Source organism: Oncorhynchus gorbuscha, linkage group LG13 (assembly GCF_021184085.1).
Source record: "Oncorhynchus gorbuscha isolate QuinsamMale2020 ecotype Even-year linkage group LG13, OgorEven_v1.0, whole genome shotgun sequence".
NCBI lineage: Eukaryota > Metazoa > Chordata > Actinopteri > Salmoniformes > Salmonidae > Oncorhynchus > Oncorhynchus gorbuscha.
Window position 1 is genome coordinate 66,586,565 of NC_060185.1, and position 15,850 is coordinate 66,602,414.

Sequence of the window (15,850 nt, forward strand, 5' to 3'; positions counted from 1 at the left end):
AGACTGGTGTTTTGTGGGTACTATTTAATGAAGCTGCCAGTTGAGGACTTGTGAGGCGTCTGTTTCTCAAACGAGACACTCTAATGTACACGTCCTCTTGCTCAGTTGTGCACCGGGGCCTCCCACTCCTCTTTCTATTCTGGTTAGAGCCAGTTACGCTGTTCTGTGAAGGTAGTAGTAGCGTTGTACGAGATCTTCAGTTTCTTGGCAATTTCTCGCATGGAATAGCCTTCATTTCTCAGAACAAGAATACACTGACAAGATTCAGAAGAAAGGTTTTTGTTTCTGGCCATTTTGAGCCTGGAATCGAACCCACAAATGCTGATGCTCCAGATACTAAACTAGTCTAAGGAAGACCAGTTGTATTGCTTCTTTAATCAAGACAACAGTTTTCAGCTGTGCTAACATAATTGCAAAATGGTTTTCTAATGATCAATTAGCCTTTTAAAATGATAAACTTGGATTAGCTAACACAATGTGCCATTGGAACACAGGAGTGATGGTTGCTGATAATGGGCCTCTATTACACCTATGTAGATATTCTATAAAAAAAAATCTGCCGTTTCCAGCTACAATAGTAATTTCCAACATGAACAATGTCTACACTGTATTTCTGAACAATTTGATGTTATGTTAATGGGCAAAAAATGTGCTTTTCTTTAAAAAACAAGGACATTTCTAAGTGACCCCAAACTTTTGAACGGTAGTGTACATTACGGAAGACTGAAATATAACAAAACCGTTTCACATAGAAACATCAGATCGTCGGAGGGTTTCTTTAAACAATGTTTATTAATTATGAAAAATATTAGTAACATTCCACCCATGAAGCCACTCGGTCATGTGACTGCAGGAAAGGGCTACGAGAGACAGAGGAATTACTGAGGATGTTGATTCATTTTCACTGTGTCTTCCCTTCTAACTCTGTTTGCATAGCTAACTTCCTGAGGAACGTAAAGATCAACCCTGAACGTATCAAGCTGTTAGTGGGAGATACTCTGGTCCTCAACTGCTCTGCAGAGACCACCTTCAACGGAAGGATCAACTTCCAATGGGAGTACCCAAAGAGGATGGTAAGTTCTTAGTCATTCAACATCTTTTAAGATTGGTCAATTACTGGTCAATGTTTCAGGGTTGTTGATGAATGACTTTGCGTCCCCAGGTCAATCGGAACCCCACCGTCAATAAGATCAGAGAGAATCCGGCTTTGATCACCAGGATGTACAAAGCCATCACCTTGTCCAACATCACCATGGACGACAGGGGCATGTACAGGTGCACGGCGGAGATAGGGAACGCTGAGATGGGGAAAAAGAAGCACGCCTCAGCCAAGGTCACCATCTACGGTGGGTCAGTGTTTTAGGAACTGGTACTGCGAGAAGGCAAGGTCTCACTGAGCTAAGGCAGAGACAGACATAACTCCATTGTAAGGGTCATCTTGGCCATTCATTGTGTGACCTCATTGATAGTACATTTATACTGTTGTTTTTCGACAGTCGTTTTAATGCTTTCATCATTGGTCTTCTCCCGTGTGATTTCAGAACATCCATACCTGAATGTGTCCTATAAGAATGAATGGGCCAGGAGAGTAGTCTACACAGAGGGTAGAAACAAGCTGATGTTTGAACCCAAGGTCAATGCACTGCCACCAACCGACACCATCGCATGGTAAGACTGAGTTCAGCTGCTGGGACTTTTTACTGCGTGTATTGTCAACTCCTGATGAATATAATAGCTCTGTTGTGACTATGTGCACTAAGCTGAAGCATGTGAGTATTTGATTTAGGATATAGAGGTGCTCACTAATTATCATCACAACTTTCACATCAGTACATTATGATGAGGTGAACTTCTAAAGCAAATGTTGGTGTATCTCGTTCCCAGGTATAAGGATGGCGTCCCCATCAACGAGAACTCCACTTGTTACGAGTCTTCAGGCTACAACCTACTCATCAAGGATGTGAAGCAGAAGGATGCTGGGGTCTTCACCATCGCCCTGGGCAACAAGGAGAGAGGCCTCTACAGGAATCTCAGCTACACTCTGGTAGTCCGAGGTAAAGCTCCTTTTAAATCGCCACTCTATCCCATCCTATACCCCATTCCTTGTCCTTCCAAATGACTGGCCATCCTGAGGAAATGAAGCAATGGCCTGGACTTCTGCATTTCAACCAGCCTCGGCACATTGGGTTTAAGCCCCCGGTTGGTCCTGGCCTGCAGTATGACATGAACCCAGCCTCTCTAGCTCCTCACGTACAGGTGCACGGCTGAGATAGGGAACGCTGAGATGGGGAACAAGAAGCACGCCTCTGCCAAGGTCACCATCTACGGTGGGTCAGTGTGTTCGGAACTGGTACTGCGTGAAGGTCTCACTGAGCTAAGGCAGGGACGGACATAACTCCATTGTAAGCGTCATCTTGGGCAATCATTTGTTTACATCCTCTCGATGTGTATGTAGCCCATCTGGCCCAGCACCACTTGTGTAAACAACCGTGTTCTGTACATTATATAGGGCTATTTGTGTACTTTATATGCTTTAGCAAAGATTGTTCAAACAAATATATTGTAATGATTGCCATGTAAATACTGATGGTTGTCAACACCAGCAGTTGTAGAAGTCGGTGTTGTGTTCTTGAGCTTTGATCGTGTGTTGGATGGAGAGTCGGGGAGTGCAATCTGCCTGCCCTTAAGAACTCTGTTGAGAAACACGTGTGCCACTCAGATACTACTCCAAGCTGGCGACGGGGGGCAAAAGAATGCATAACAAAGTATTTCCATCCCATTCCCTGCACATTACCCAGGAATCCCCCTACCATGCCAAAGTGGAAAGATCAGCCCCCTCTCTCCCTCATATAAATGTTATCTATGGACACTTGCTGTCCCGATTGCTCAAGGGTTTGGAATGGCAAAAAAAAATGACCCACTCTCACAGACAAAAACAATGGAAGGAGAAATCAAGAGAGATTCCTGGGAACAGTTAGGCAACAATTTTAAACATCGTTCATCAAGCGTTTGAAGTTCAGTGCTTCAGATCTCAAATATTCAGCAGCCGGTACTTGAACTGAGGACATTGCTGAGAGAAACCATGTTACAACTTCAGCCTCAGCTTCACCAATGCATGCAGGCATACAAACAAAACACACACACACATACGCACACACACACACACACACACACACACACACACACACACACACACACACACACACACACACACACACACACACACACACACACACACACACACACACACACACACACACACACACACACACACACACACACACACACACACACACACACACACACACTGACTGGTTGACAATGATTAACTGATGTGAACATTTTCCTGGAGGTGGCATCCAGTCTGTCTGTGTCCGTCCGCCAGTCAGTCTGGTGTTGATTACTGCTGTGTTCTCCCACACTGCTGATCCACTGACCTGGGGCCTGGGCATAGGGCCACATCTGTCCCAGAGGCAGCAGGGTAGAGGTCAGGCTCTGAGACACTGTGACACCCTGATGTGATGGACAACCACAGGGTACCAGGGCTATGCAATCACTCAGACATTTTCAAGCACTTCAAAGCCCACTCTCTGAGGTTAGATGACAACTGGATGTTGATGGCACCTTTTTCATGGTTATTCATCATGATGACGGACCTCTATCTTTATAAAGACATTATGACCTCCAACAGCCAGGTAGAGTGTAACGGTTAATGCAACAGTGTCTGATCTCTTTGTCTGTGTCTCAGTGAGGCCTATGATCTCAGAAGAAGAGGTGGCCTCGGTAGACGTCCAACCATACATGTTCGGCAAGCAGCACCAGCTAACCTGCACCGCCTTTGGAGTGCCCATGCCCGACATCACGTGGCTCTGGCAACCATGCCACCCTGACCCCACCGACAAAGAGTGAGTCACCGACACACTATCCTGGCCTGTTTATCCGGGGGTGGGTGGGTGGGTGGGTGGGTGGGGGTGGCCTAATCATTAACTAAACTGTGAAGACCATTTTCCATTTTCTTTGAATTCTCCTACTGCATCAGTACCTTTTAACCTTAACGCATCCAGTAACACAATTCTGCATTCTTCACTTCTTGTTTTTCACTTTCACAATGTTCCTTCATTGGTAATGTACTTTCATTGTTTTTCTGTAAACCATAAGAATACCACAGACCTGGGAAGATACAGTGTCAAGGCTTTGCACAATCACAAGGCACAACTTCCAAGATCCAAAGCAATAAACCCAGAACTGAGATGGAAGTACTATATTTTTTCCTCAAACACCCAGCCCGTGGATCAAAAGGATACTTAGTCACCAAGACCATCTGACTACAGTTTCAAATGACAGAAACGGCCAGTTTCATGCAGAGAACAGAGATTGGTCACAGGGAGTGTTGTGTGTTTTCTCATCCAGGGGTCACTGTGCATTTCTAGTTATTTCTGTAGGTATGGTGAAACACTGCCTTGTCCACACTGCCTTGAGTTTTATTGTCCGCTCTCGGGCCTGTATGAATAGACGTGATTGGTAAAGCAGACCAGCTTTGTCTTAGCCAGTGCACCTCCCGGTTATGTTTTGGATGAGTGTTTAGGTTTGTTGGACGCTGAGCTCAGCTGTCACAGCTGTACAGACACACACACACACACACACACACACACACACACACACACACACACACACACACACACACACACACACACACACACACACACACACACACACACACACACACACACACACACACACACACACACACACACACACACACACACACACACACACACAGACAGACAGACAGACAGACAGACAGACAGACAGACAGACAGACAGACAGACAGACAGACAGACAGACAGACAGACAGACAGACAGACAGACAGACAGACAGACAGACAGACAGACAGACAGACAGACAGACAGACAGACAGACAGACAGACAGACAGACAGACAGTGGGGCAAAAAAGTATTTAGTCAACCACCAATTGTGCAAGTTCACCCACTTAAAAAGATGAGAGAGGCCTGTAATTTTCATCATAGGTACACTTCAACTATGACAAACAAAATGAGAAAAAAATCCAGAAAATCACATTGTAGGATTTTTTATGAATTTATTTGCAAATGATGGTGGAAAATAAGAATTTGGTCACCTACAAACAAGCAAGATTTCTGGCTCTCACAGACCTGTAACTTCTTCTTTAAGAGGCTCCTCTGTCCTCCACTCATTACCTGTATTAATGGCACCTGTTTGAACTTTCTATCAGTATAAAAGACACCTGTCCACAACCTCAAACAGTCACACTCCAAACTCCACTATGGCCAAGACCAAAGAGCTGTCAAAGGACACCAGAAACAAAATTGTAGACCTGCACCAGGCTGGGAAGACTGAATCTGCAATAGCTAAGCAGCTTGGTTTGAATAAATCAACTGTGGGAGCAATTATTAGGAAATGGAAGACATACAAGACCACTGATAATCTCCCTCGATCTGGGGCTCCACGCAAGATCTCACCCCGTGGGGTCAAAATGATCACAAGAATGATGAGCAAAAATCCCAGAACCACACAGGGGGACCAAGTGAATCAAAATCAAATCAAAATCAATGACCTGCAGAGAGCTGGGACCAAAGTAACAAAGCCTACCATCAGTAACACACTACGCCGCCAGGGACTCAAATCCTGCAGTGCCAGACGTGTCCCCCTGCTTAAGCCAGTACATGTCCAGGCCCGTCTGAAGTTTGCTAGAGATCATTTGGATGATCCAGAAGAAGATTGGGAGAATGTCATATGGTCAGATGAAACCAAAATATAACTTTTTGGTAAAAACTCGTCGTGTTTGGAGGACAAAGAATGCTGAGTTGCATCCAAAGAACACCATACCTACTGTGAATCATGGGGGTGGAAACACATGCTTTGGGGCTGTTTTTCTGCAAAGGGACCAGGACGACTGATCCGTGTAAAGGAAAGAATGAATGGGGCCATGTATCGTGAGATTTTGAGTGAAAACCTCCTTCCATCAGCAAGTGCATTGAAGATAAAAACGTGGCTGGGTCTTTCAGCATGACAATGATCTCAAACACACCGCCCAGGCAATGAAGGAGTGGCTTCGTAATAAGCATTTCAAGGTCCTGGAGTGGCCTAGACAGTCTCCAGATCTCAACCCCATGGAAAATCTTTGGAGGGAGTTGAAAGTCCGTGTTGCACAGCAACAGCCCCAAAACATCACTGCTCTAGAGGAGATCTGCATGGAGGAATGGGCCAAAATACCAGCAACAGTGTGTGAAAACCTTGTGAAGACTTACAGAAAACGTTTGAACTCTGTCATTGCCAACAAAGGGTATATAACAAAGTATTGAGATAAACTTTTGTCATTGACCAAATACTTATTTTCCACCATAATTTGCAAATAAATTCATTAAAATTCCTACAATGTGATTTTGACTAAATACTTTTTTGCCCCACTGTACAAAGACAAACAGACAGACAGACACACATACAAAGACAAACACACAGACAGACGCACATACAAGGATAGGCGCATATACAAGGACAGACGCACATACAAAGACCGACACACATACAAAGACAGACACACATACAAAGACAGACACAAAACCAGATCATCTGTGTGAGTCTGGAGTCCAGAACCACCGGGCAAGCCCGGGGCTCCTTCTCCATAAACATGCCTGCATCCTTTTAATTGACTCTGACCCAAAATACAGTAATTTATCAAAGAAATGCAGCCCCGGAGAATTCCCCACTCATTTGTGGCTGTTGGCTCTGTGGGCGGGGAGAGAGGATATATTAGTCTCAGACTCCCCAAGCTTTTATAGAGCTGAACGGGACAGAGCGTGTGGTATGAGTGACGTGGGCGTGTATGTCGACCTGCTAGTGAACCTTTAACAACATGAACATTCCCTGAAAGCCAGAGCAGCCAGAACACAGTCAGTGACAGCAGGGATCCTTTCTGAGGCGTAAAATCAGGCAAACAATGGGCCATTACCGCGGGATTATCAGGACCCAACACCGCTAGAAAAACACGTCTCTGGATGGCCTCACAACGGAGGGCCTGAATTATGTTACACTTCATGCGCTTTAACTTGACAAGTGCTTCTGTTAATTATCCATAATTATTGGTTAAAAAACCCTCTCTTGGTATGCCAAATTTGTGACAGAAATAATGGCGGAGGGTCAAGCTGTGTCAAAGTGCCCCGTTTCTGCAGCCCAAAAGATAATCAACTCTGGCAATGGAAACAGTGGCTCATAAACGTTTGACGCTGAAAAGGGCTTGTTTTTTCAACAGCTAATGAGGGAGTGGCTTCAGACAGAGAAACAGCCCAGGCCAGCCACGGCCTGATTGGAGGCAGATTGAGCCAACTGTTTGTTTTATACAGTTCAGACCCACTTCAAGAACCTGTCACTGCAAATTGACCACTTATCATTTCAGGATGGGACCTCGTATAAATCACATATCACAGTCGCCTTGTGGTTGGGGAAGCGTAACGTCTCAGATATAATTTGGGAGTTAAAGAAAGAGTGATTGGGAGATGAAGGGGGGTGGGTTTCTTTATCAGCAGCAGGGTAAGATGGTATCAGCTGTCCCTTGTTGACCCAATAAGGTTTGGGGAACAGGCTTATCTCCTCTGGCCAGAGAGTGGGGGGGGGGGGGGATTTCCTGTTCGAGGTGACACATAGCCAGCAGCATACCACCCTGCATCCCACTGCTGAATTGCCTCTGAAGCTGATCAAATCAAATGTTATTTGTCACATGCGCTGAATACAACAGGTGTAGAACTTACCGTGAAATGCTTGCTTAAACGCCCCTAACCAACAATGCAGTTCAAGAAATATAGTTAAGAAAATATTTACTAAATAAACTCAAGTTTAAAAAAAAATTTTTTTTAAAGTGACACAAGAAAGTACAAAACAATAATGAGGCTCTATACAGGGTGTACCGGTACCGAGTCAATGTGTGGGGGTACAGGTTAGTCGAGGTGAAAGCAGGGTTGGTCATGGTCAGTCCCTGGATGGGAGACCAGATGCTGCTGGGACTTGTGTTGAATGGCCAGTAGGAGGCATTATTTCCTCTGGTCTTAAAAAATATATAATATCCCAATGCCCCAGGGCAGTGATTGGGGACATTGCCCTGTGTAGGATGCCGTCTTTTGGATGCGATGTTAAACGGGTGTCCTGACTCTCTGTGTGGTCACGAAACATCCCATGGCACTTATTGTAGGGGTGTTAATCCTGGCTAATTCCCAATCTGGCCCTCATACCATCATGGCCACCTAATCATCCCCAGCTTCCAGATATCTAATTTATTCCCCCTCCCCTCCACTGTAACTATTCCCCAGGTCGTTGCTGTAAATGAGAATGTGTTCTCAGTCAATTTACCTGGTAAAATAAGGGATAAATAAAAGCATAGCATGGGGCTTCCTGTCACACTGCAGTTTCATCCTGACCGCCTCGCTCCTTATCAGCCTTATTGTTCCCCTCAGCAGGTAGTCTGGTTTAACTGGGCTGTAGCTCACTGCATCCTAAAAGGCCATACAAAAGCTATGGTGTTAGTCAGAGCTTCTTAGGGTTCAATTCCTGCCGTTTTAAAGTGACACATTGTCAAACCGTTTGGACAGCTATCGCTGGTCCATATTATCAATCGATGGTCCATAGTATCATTTCCAGTTCCCACTAATTAAATACAGGAAATTATGTCATGGCCACACAGCATCCTGCTCTAACAGTCTCCTGTCCAATATTCTGTACTAATTTACAAAACTGAGTTCATATTTTAGGTAACCTGCAGCCGTTACGTCTCATTGAGTAATCACTGATTTCCTCTGTCCTGTAGGTGCACCCTTTACACTGAGCCAATCCCAGTTCAAATGGACGATAAAGGGAACTACTCACACAACTGGATTGAGAGCATAAACAACCAAACTGAACTGGTGAAAGGAAAGAACAAGGTATGTATATAATATGGGTTTGATCTCATTAGTTTTGTAACCTGGAACTGCTTAACATTGTACAACAATAATTCATGTGGGTGTACTTTTCATATATGAGTCGGGTTTGATAAATATACTGTAATCTGAACAGAAATGTAAATGTCAATGACAAAATAGTTGTGCAAATTAAAAAAAAATATTTAAAAATATTAACCTTTATTTAACTAGGTAAGCTAGTAGAGAACAAGTTCGTATCTACAACTGCGACCTAGCCAAGATAAAGCAAAGCAGTGTGACACGAACAACAACATAGAATTACACATGGAATAAGCATATACAACAATTACTTTGAGATGTACTGTGTGAGAAAGGGATTTAGAGTAAATGGCTATAGAGAGGGTTCGGAGAGACTAACACTGACGTGGAAATCTGCACGACCGTTCTCTTTGAGATGGCAACATCTGAAAACAATACATCGAGGCAATCCCCATCCTCATATTGGCAGTTCTAAAATGTTCTAGAATGATTCATTCTATCTGCATCACTTTCGACTTATGTAACTGTGACCAAAAGTTATGGAAGGAACATCAATATGTATAATGAAATTATAGTACAGTACAGTCCATACAGTACATGATAAATACTGTTTATTTATACATTGTAATATTCAACATGTACAGAGAAAAAAGCTATTTATAGTAAAATACATTTAGTGTATACCAGTAGGCATATTGTAACGGCTTTCTTGTGGTGAAGGAGAGTCGGACCAAAATGCAGCGTGATGATGATTCATGATATTTTAATGAAAGAAAAAACTATACATGAAGAAACTACAAAATAATGAAATGTGAAATCCGAAACAGCCCTATCTGGTGCAAACACAAAGACAGGAACAATCACCCACAAAACACTCAAAGAATATGGCTGCCTAAATATGGTTCCCAATCAGAGACAACGATACACACCTGCCTCTGATTGAGAACCACTCCAGACAGCCATAGACCGTGCTAGATAACCCCACTAAGCCACACACCCAACACCCCACAAAACCCCAAGACAAAACACACCACAATAAACCCATGTCACACCCTGGCCTAACCAAATAAATGAAGACACACACAATATATTACGACCAGGGCGTGACACATATTTATGACACGGAAACCCACATTATTGTTTACGCTGCAGTAACTGCCACTAAATCAACTTATCCGTCATTTCGTATATGCTGTCTGCAACAAACAGACCATCATATCTGACATGATTTGCTTTTTATCAAAAGAAGCCCCTTAGCCTTCAATTAAGGTCAACGCAAGTCGAGCGCCAGAACTGCCATGAAGAAAAAGCATTTTGGCTCTTTTCAGGGCCGTTCTCCTGAATCGTTCGTCCGTCTGCCCCATTAACTGAAAGACACAGTTCATTTCACCCTGCTGGAGTGAAAAACACCCTCCGAACAAAACGCAGATTTTGGATTTAAAGCAGCTAGGCCTGTAAATGATGCAGCTGCCTGGTCTGCCAGAGAGCACTGTTTATTCTGACATCAGTGGATCTTTGTCTGTTGGAACACGGAGGGCTGTGGAGCTCCTCGTAAAACAGACCAATACAACCATACGGCTCAAGCCATGCGTGTGCAGACAGCGGAGAAGGGACTTTTTTTATAGGTTCCCTCCTAACTCCACTGACCTTTTGAAGAGATCAGCCGTAATCGCTGGAACTACTAAAACAAAGTTTGGAAATTGAAATAATTGGTTATTTTCATTGTTTTCATCATATCTGTGTTCTTACACCATAGCTGAATGTAATGGTTAGGGGATACACAAGAGGTATGCAAATAATTACAATCTTAAAAGTGTTCACCTGGGACACCTTGACCATATAACCACACAACTATTAGTTCCTAAGTCTCCAATAGAAGTGCAATTTGCCCTGCAGTTTACTAAACACTCGATCACTTCCTCTCACAAAAAAATTGACCACGTCTTGGCATGCGTTCCCAAAGCATACTGAACATGGAGACTATAGACATTACAGCACATGTCCTAGAGGAGCTTGTTACCAAAACCATTCACTCCAAACGTAATTAAGTGCAGGCCTCAACTGTTTCCCCCAAAAGCCCACCTATAGGATTAGTTGAAAGACAACCGTTCCAACACACTAGGTCAAATTGGGACATAAATCTAGCCAGCATATAAGCATTTCAACAGCACAAGCAAACCTACCACCGAAGAAAATACTGGTTATAATAAGTCATTACCCAAAGACGTATGCTGGTGTGGTAAACTTTATGAAATGGTATTTCTCCAGCTTTCCTCTATAGGAGATTTATGAAGGTGTTTCCTCCCTCTGATGATGGACGGTTGAAGGGATTTCAGAATCATGCTAATGGTATACATATTGTAAAGAATGGGAATCATGCTAAAGGTATACATACTGTAATAACAGGAATCATGCTAATGGTATACATATTGTAAAGAACGGGAATCATGCTAATGGTATACGTACTGTAATAACGGGAATCATGCTAATGGTATACAAACTGTAAAGAATGGGAATCATGCTAAAGGTATACATACTGTAATAACGGGAATCATGCTAATGGTATACATATTGTAAAGAACGGGAATCATGCTAATGGTATACAAACTGTAAAGAATGGGAATCATGCTAATGGTATACGTACTGTAATAACAGGAATCATGCTAATGGTATACAAACTGTAAAGAATGGGAATCATGCTAAAGGTATACGTACTGTAATAACAGGAATCATGCTAATGGTATACATATTGTAAAGAACGGGAATCATGCTAATGGTATACAAACTGTAAAGAATGGGAATCATGCTAATGGTATACGTACTGTAATAACAGGAATCATGCTAATGGTATACATACTGTAATAACAGGAATCATGCTAATGGTATACATACTGTAATAACAGGAATCATGCTAATGGTATTCATACTGTAATAACAGGAATTATGCTAATGGTATACGTACTGTAAAGAACAGGGATTATGTTAATGGTATACGTACTGTAAAGAACAGGAATCATGCTAATGGTATACATACTGTAAAGAATGGGAATCATGCTAATGGTATACATACTGTAAAGAACAGGAATCATGCTAAAGGTATACGTACTGTAAAGAACAGGAATCATGCTAATGGTATACAAACTGTAAAGAACAGGAATCATGCTAATGGTATACATACTGTAAAGAACAGGAATCATGCTAATGGTATACATACTGTAAAGTACAGGAAATGTACTAATGGTATACATACTGTAAAGAACAGGAATTATGCTAATGGTATACGTACTGTAAAGAACAGGAATTGTACTAATGGTATACAAACTGTAAAGAACAGGAGGGCCCGCACACTGCTTGTGCTCCCAATTCACCACTTTATTGACTACCTATCAATCCAAAAAGGATCTCCTTCAGGTACAATACAGTACACACCTAGTAATAGAGGGCTTAGGCTTCATTCACTTCTAACACTACCAATCTCTGATGGACATAAATAGGGAGGCACTCCTTATTTACAAGCGCTTGTGGCCCAAACACCAGTGTTTTATAGGGGTGAGGACTAAGGGTCAGTGATAACAAGCACCGGTTTGTTGGGAGATAATTATTTTCTGTCACCCCACATAAATCACTGTTCTCCATGAATAAGAGTAGAGTGTTAATCAGGTTTGCATGGCCAGCCTCAGAGGGGCTCCTGGTGGAGAGGGGGACCGACTGGGCTGGGTCACAGCACCAGGGGACGGGGGGAGAGAGGCATGGGCCCTCCCTGGGGTCATAATGCTTCTGGTCAAGTCACCACTTAGGGACAGAGCGCACTTGTTGAAACGACTGTTTTCCAGCTCACGTTACATCATCATGAGTAATGGACCGTAACACAACACCATGTAACTACTCCGTCAGTGGTCTGACCAATGTCATAACAACTCGGGGGAGACAACTTAACACAACTTTTAGCTAGCTTTTCCATCCAAATATGTTTACACAGCACACACTCAGGGTTTGGTAGGTCACTTTCTAAGTGTAATCTGTTAGTTACAAATTACTTGTCTAAAATTGTAATCAGTAACGTAACTTTTGGATTACCCAAACTCAGTAACGCAATCTGATTACATTCCCTTACTTTTAGATTACTTTCCCCTTAAGATGTATTAGAAGAAGACAAAAGTGTATGTTACCAATTGAACGACAACTGTTGAAGGAGTCAATGTTGAAGTCAATGTTAAGGTTTATGTAGCTGGCCATATTTGAATGTTAAAGTTTACTTTATGGGTTGGTTATGTTGGCTTCTTCTAACCCATCGCTTTCTACTACATATAATAGTACGATTAAATGATATCGTTACATTAAAAACCAAAGTCTATCAGAATTCCAGCCATTTTAATAAATGTTATACCCCTTCAAGAATAGGACTTATGGAAGTATAGATTAGCCAAATTGTTTTACCTGAGCATGACTCCAAAACTAAGGAAATACAGTATTAGCCAGCCCTACTCTATTGTTTATGATTTTGTTGTCATGGAGGACTGATTGGGCTCATTAATTTGATCATTTATAAGTCCAAAAATAGATTTAGCAACTACAGATTGCCCCCTTAAGTCTATCAAAAGTGTGCAAGTTTAAGCATGTGTGCATTAGGCCTATGGATTTTTTTGACCAGCATGAATTAGATTGAGCAGTAAAAGCCCCACTGTTATTCCATAAGCTTGGATCCGCACTGTGCAGCTGTTGCAAGAGCGCATTTTTCACTGGCTGACCACTGGTTTCAAAAACAATGATTGATAGGCAGCTTAAACTTCTTCAATTCAACCATTATTGGGTTCAAATACACATTTAGATTTGTTAACAGCCATCCACAACAACCACAATCCGTAAAGTGAAAATAGCTAAATGAGAGAAGCAGCAGTGTGATTCACATCAATGCGCTATGTAGATATCTGTTATGCAGGTGAATGAGGACCCAAAAGCGACTTGGCGAAAACAGAGTCTTTATTCCAGTAAAGGAAATAGGCAATACTCCTAGACAAATCGGAGCAGAAAACAAAACATAAAAAACTAATTCCACTCGTAGTGACGAGGACAGACTGGAGACTCGACCATAAACTGTAGGTTGCCTCGGGAAGGCACCGACCGTAGCAGACTCAGACACCTGCTCACACGCAGCATCTGAGGGAAACAAGACACGACAGGGCGAGACAAAGACACAGCACGGCGAACAATATACAAGGATCCGACAGGACAGAAACGGAAAACAAGGGGAGAAATAGGGACTCTAATCAGAGGACAAGATAGGGAACAGGTGTGGAAAGACTAAATGAGTGAGTAGGAGAATGAGGAACAGCTGGGAGCAGGAACGGAACGATAGAGAGAGGAGAGAGAGGGAGGGAGAGAGAGAGGGATAGAAAAAGTGAACGAACCTAATAAGACCAGCAGGGGGAAACGAACAGAAGGGAAAGCATAATGACAAGATAATATAAGACAAAACATGACAGATATCAATAATAAGTGATTTCCGTATCACCGTAGACTACACCACCACTGTCATCCTTACCTCCAAGCGTTTATTCAAATTGGATAATCTTTGGATGCCGACATCAGTCGCACCATTGGAAGACAGCTTGGACTGTAGCCTACAAAAGCCTATTCCTGCTCTTTTCCCGTGATCCATCAAGCACATTAATGTTGGTGTTTCATTATAGTGGTCTCTGACTTGTGGTCAGACTCGCTCAGGTGGAACAAACTTAAACTGTTTTCAATGCTGATTTGAATGTCATTAACAGAGAAGTGTCAACCTTTTTTTCCCCCGCAAACATCCTTTCTGAATTTAAAAGTAATCCTCAGAGTAGTCATCTAGATTTTCAAAAGTATCGGTAATCTGATTACAATATCTGTTGCTGCTATTGTAACGGATTACAGTTACCGTTTTTGTGTAATGTGTTACTCCCTCAACCCTGCTCACAATATGAGCTGAAACATTGAAACCATATTAAAACAGTGAAAATGTGTCCGACACAGTCCAGTCTCATGGCTAAAGCTCTATTTCTGAGGGGCAGAGCACAATGGCACTAGAAACCCAGGAAGTTAACACCACCCAGACAATACAGCCACAGCATTCAGCACCTTTGATGTAGCTGCTCTGAAAACAGATGTCGTTCTGAACACAAAACAGAACCCTACGCAATCTGGCCCCTTGCCCAAATCGTACTTATTGTTGTGTCTACTTAAGCCATTAAACGGGTTCCACTCCAACGGTGATAGAATCGAGTGTGGCATTGTAAATGCTCCCCAGGAAATGACATGGAGGCCCCGGCACTCTTTCTGTGGACCTGTGCTGTGGGGACAGAAGAGGCGGGTTTTGAAAGTCCAGATGTATCCTTCCATTATTGTGACGAGAGCGTAAAACAGGCTAGGCTTAAGGCAGATCTCTGACACACTAGCTAATGGCAAAATAGCCACACTGATGTTGATGGAACATCTGCTGTGGTATTTCAAAAGACATTGTGTCCGTGTGTACGGATTGAGGTATAATGAATCTTATGCCAACCTGAACATTCTTCATGTAACTTCTTTATTTGTACAAGTTAGTCTCATCGAGGTAAACATATATTTTGCACATAGTGTACAGCATTTGCTGGCTGTATTGTAGATCGAATGATTGGCTTGTTCACTCTCCTCCATAGACTGTGAGTACGCTAGTGGTGGGAGCGGCTAACGTCACAGGGATCTACTCCTGCGCAGCCCAGAACAAACTTGGCACCCGTACACTGAGAACCCCTTTCTATGTGGACGGTAAGTGGGCCAATTTAACATTACACAACGTGGGGAGTTGATTGCAAGAACAGCAATAAGGAAAAATGACAAGCAGAAATGCTTGAGTGGTTTTTATTTTT

At 42.8% G+C, this 15,850-nt stretch overlaps 1 protein-coding gene across 1 annotated transcript in view; it reads left to right on the plus strand.

The window, feature by feature from the left end:
• The window catches only part of LOC123993360 (vascular endothelial growth factor receptor kdr-like), an 80,935-nt gene that overhangs the window by 24,091 nt on the left and 40,994 nt on the right, over positions 1–15,850 (plus strand). The window contains exons 6-12 of the mRNA XM_046295435.1: positions 937–1,073; positions 1,163–1,346; positions 1,542–1,668; positions 1,885–2,054; positions 3,749–3,905; positions 8,837–8,951; positions 15,641–15,749. Coding sequence (XP_046151391.1) covers positions 937–1,073; positions 1,163–1,346; positions 1,542–1,668; positions 1,885–2,054; positions 3,749–3,905; positions 8,837–8,951; positions 15,641–15,749 — 999 coding nt within the window. The remainder of the gene's footprint in view (positions 1–936; positions 1,074–1,162; positions 1,347–1,541; positions 1,669–1,884; positions 2,055–3,748; positions 3,906–8,836; positions 8,952–15,640; positions 15,750–15,850) is intronic.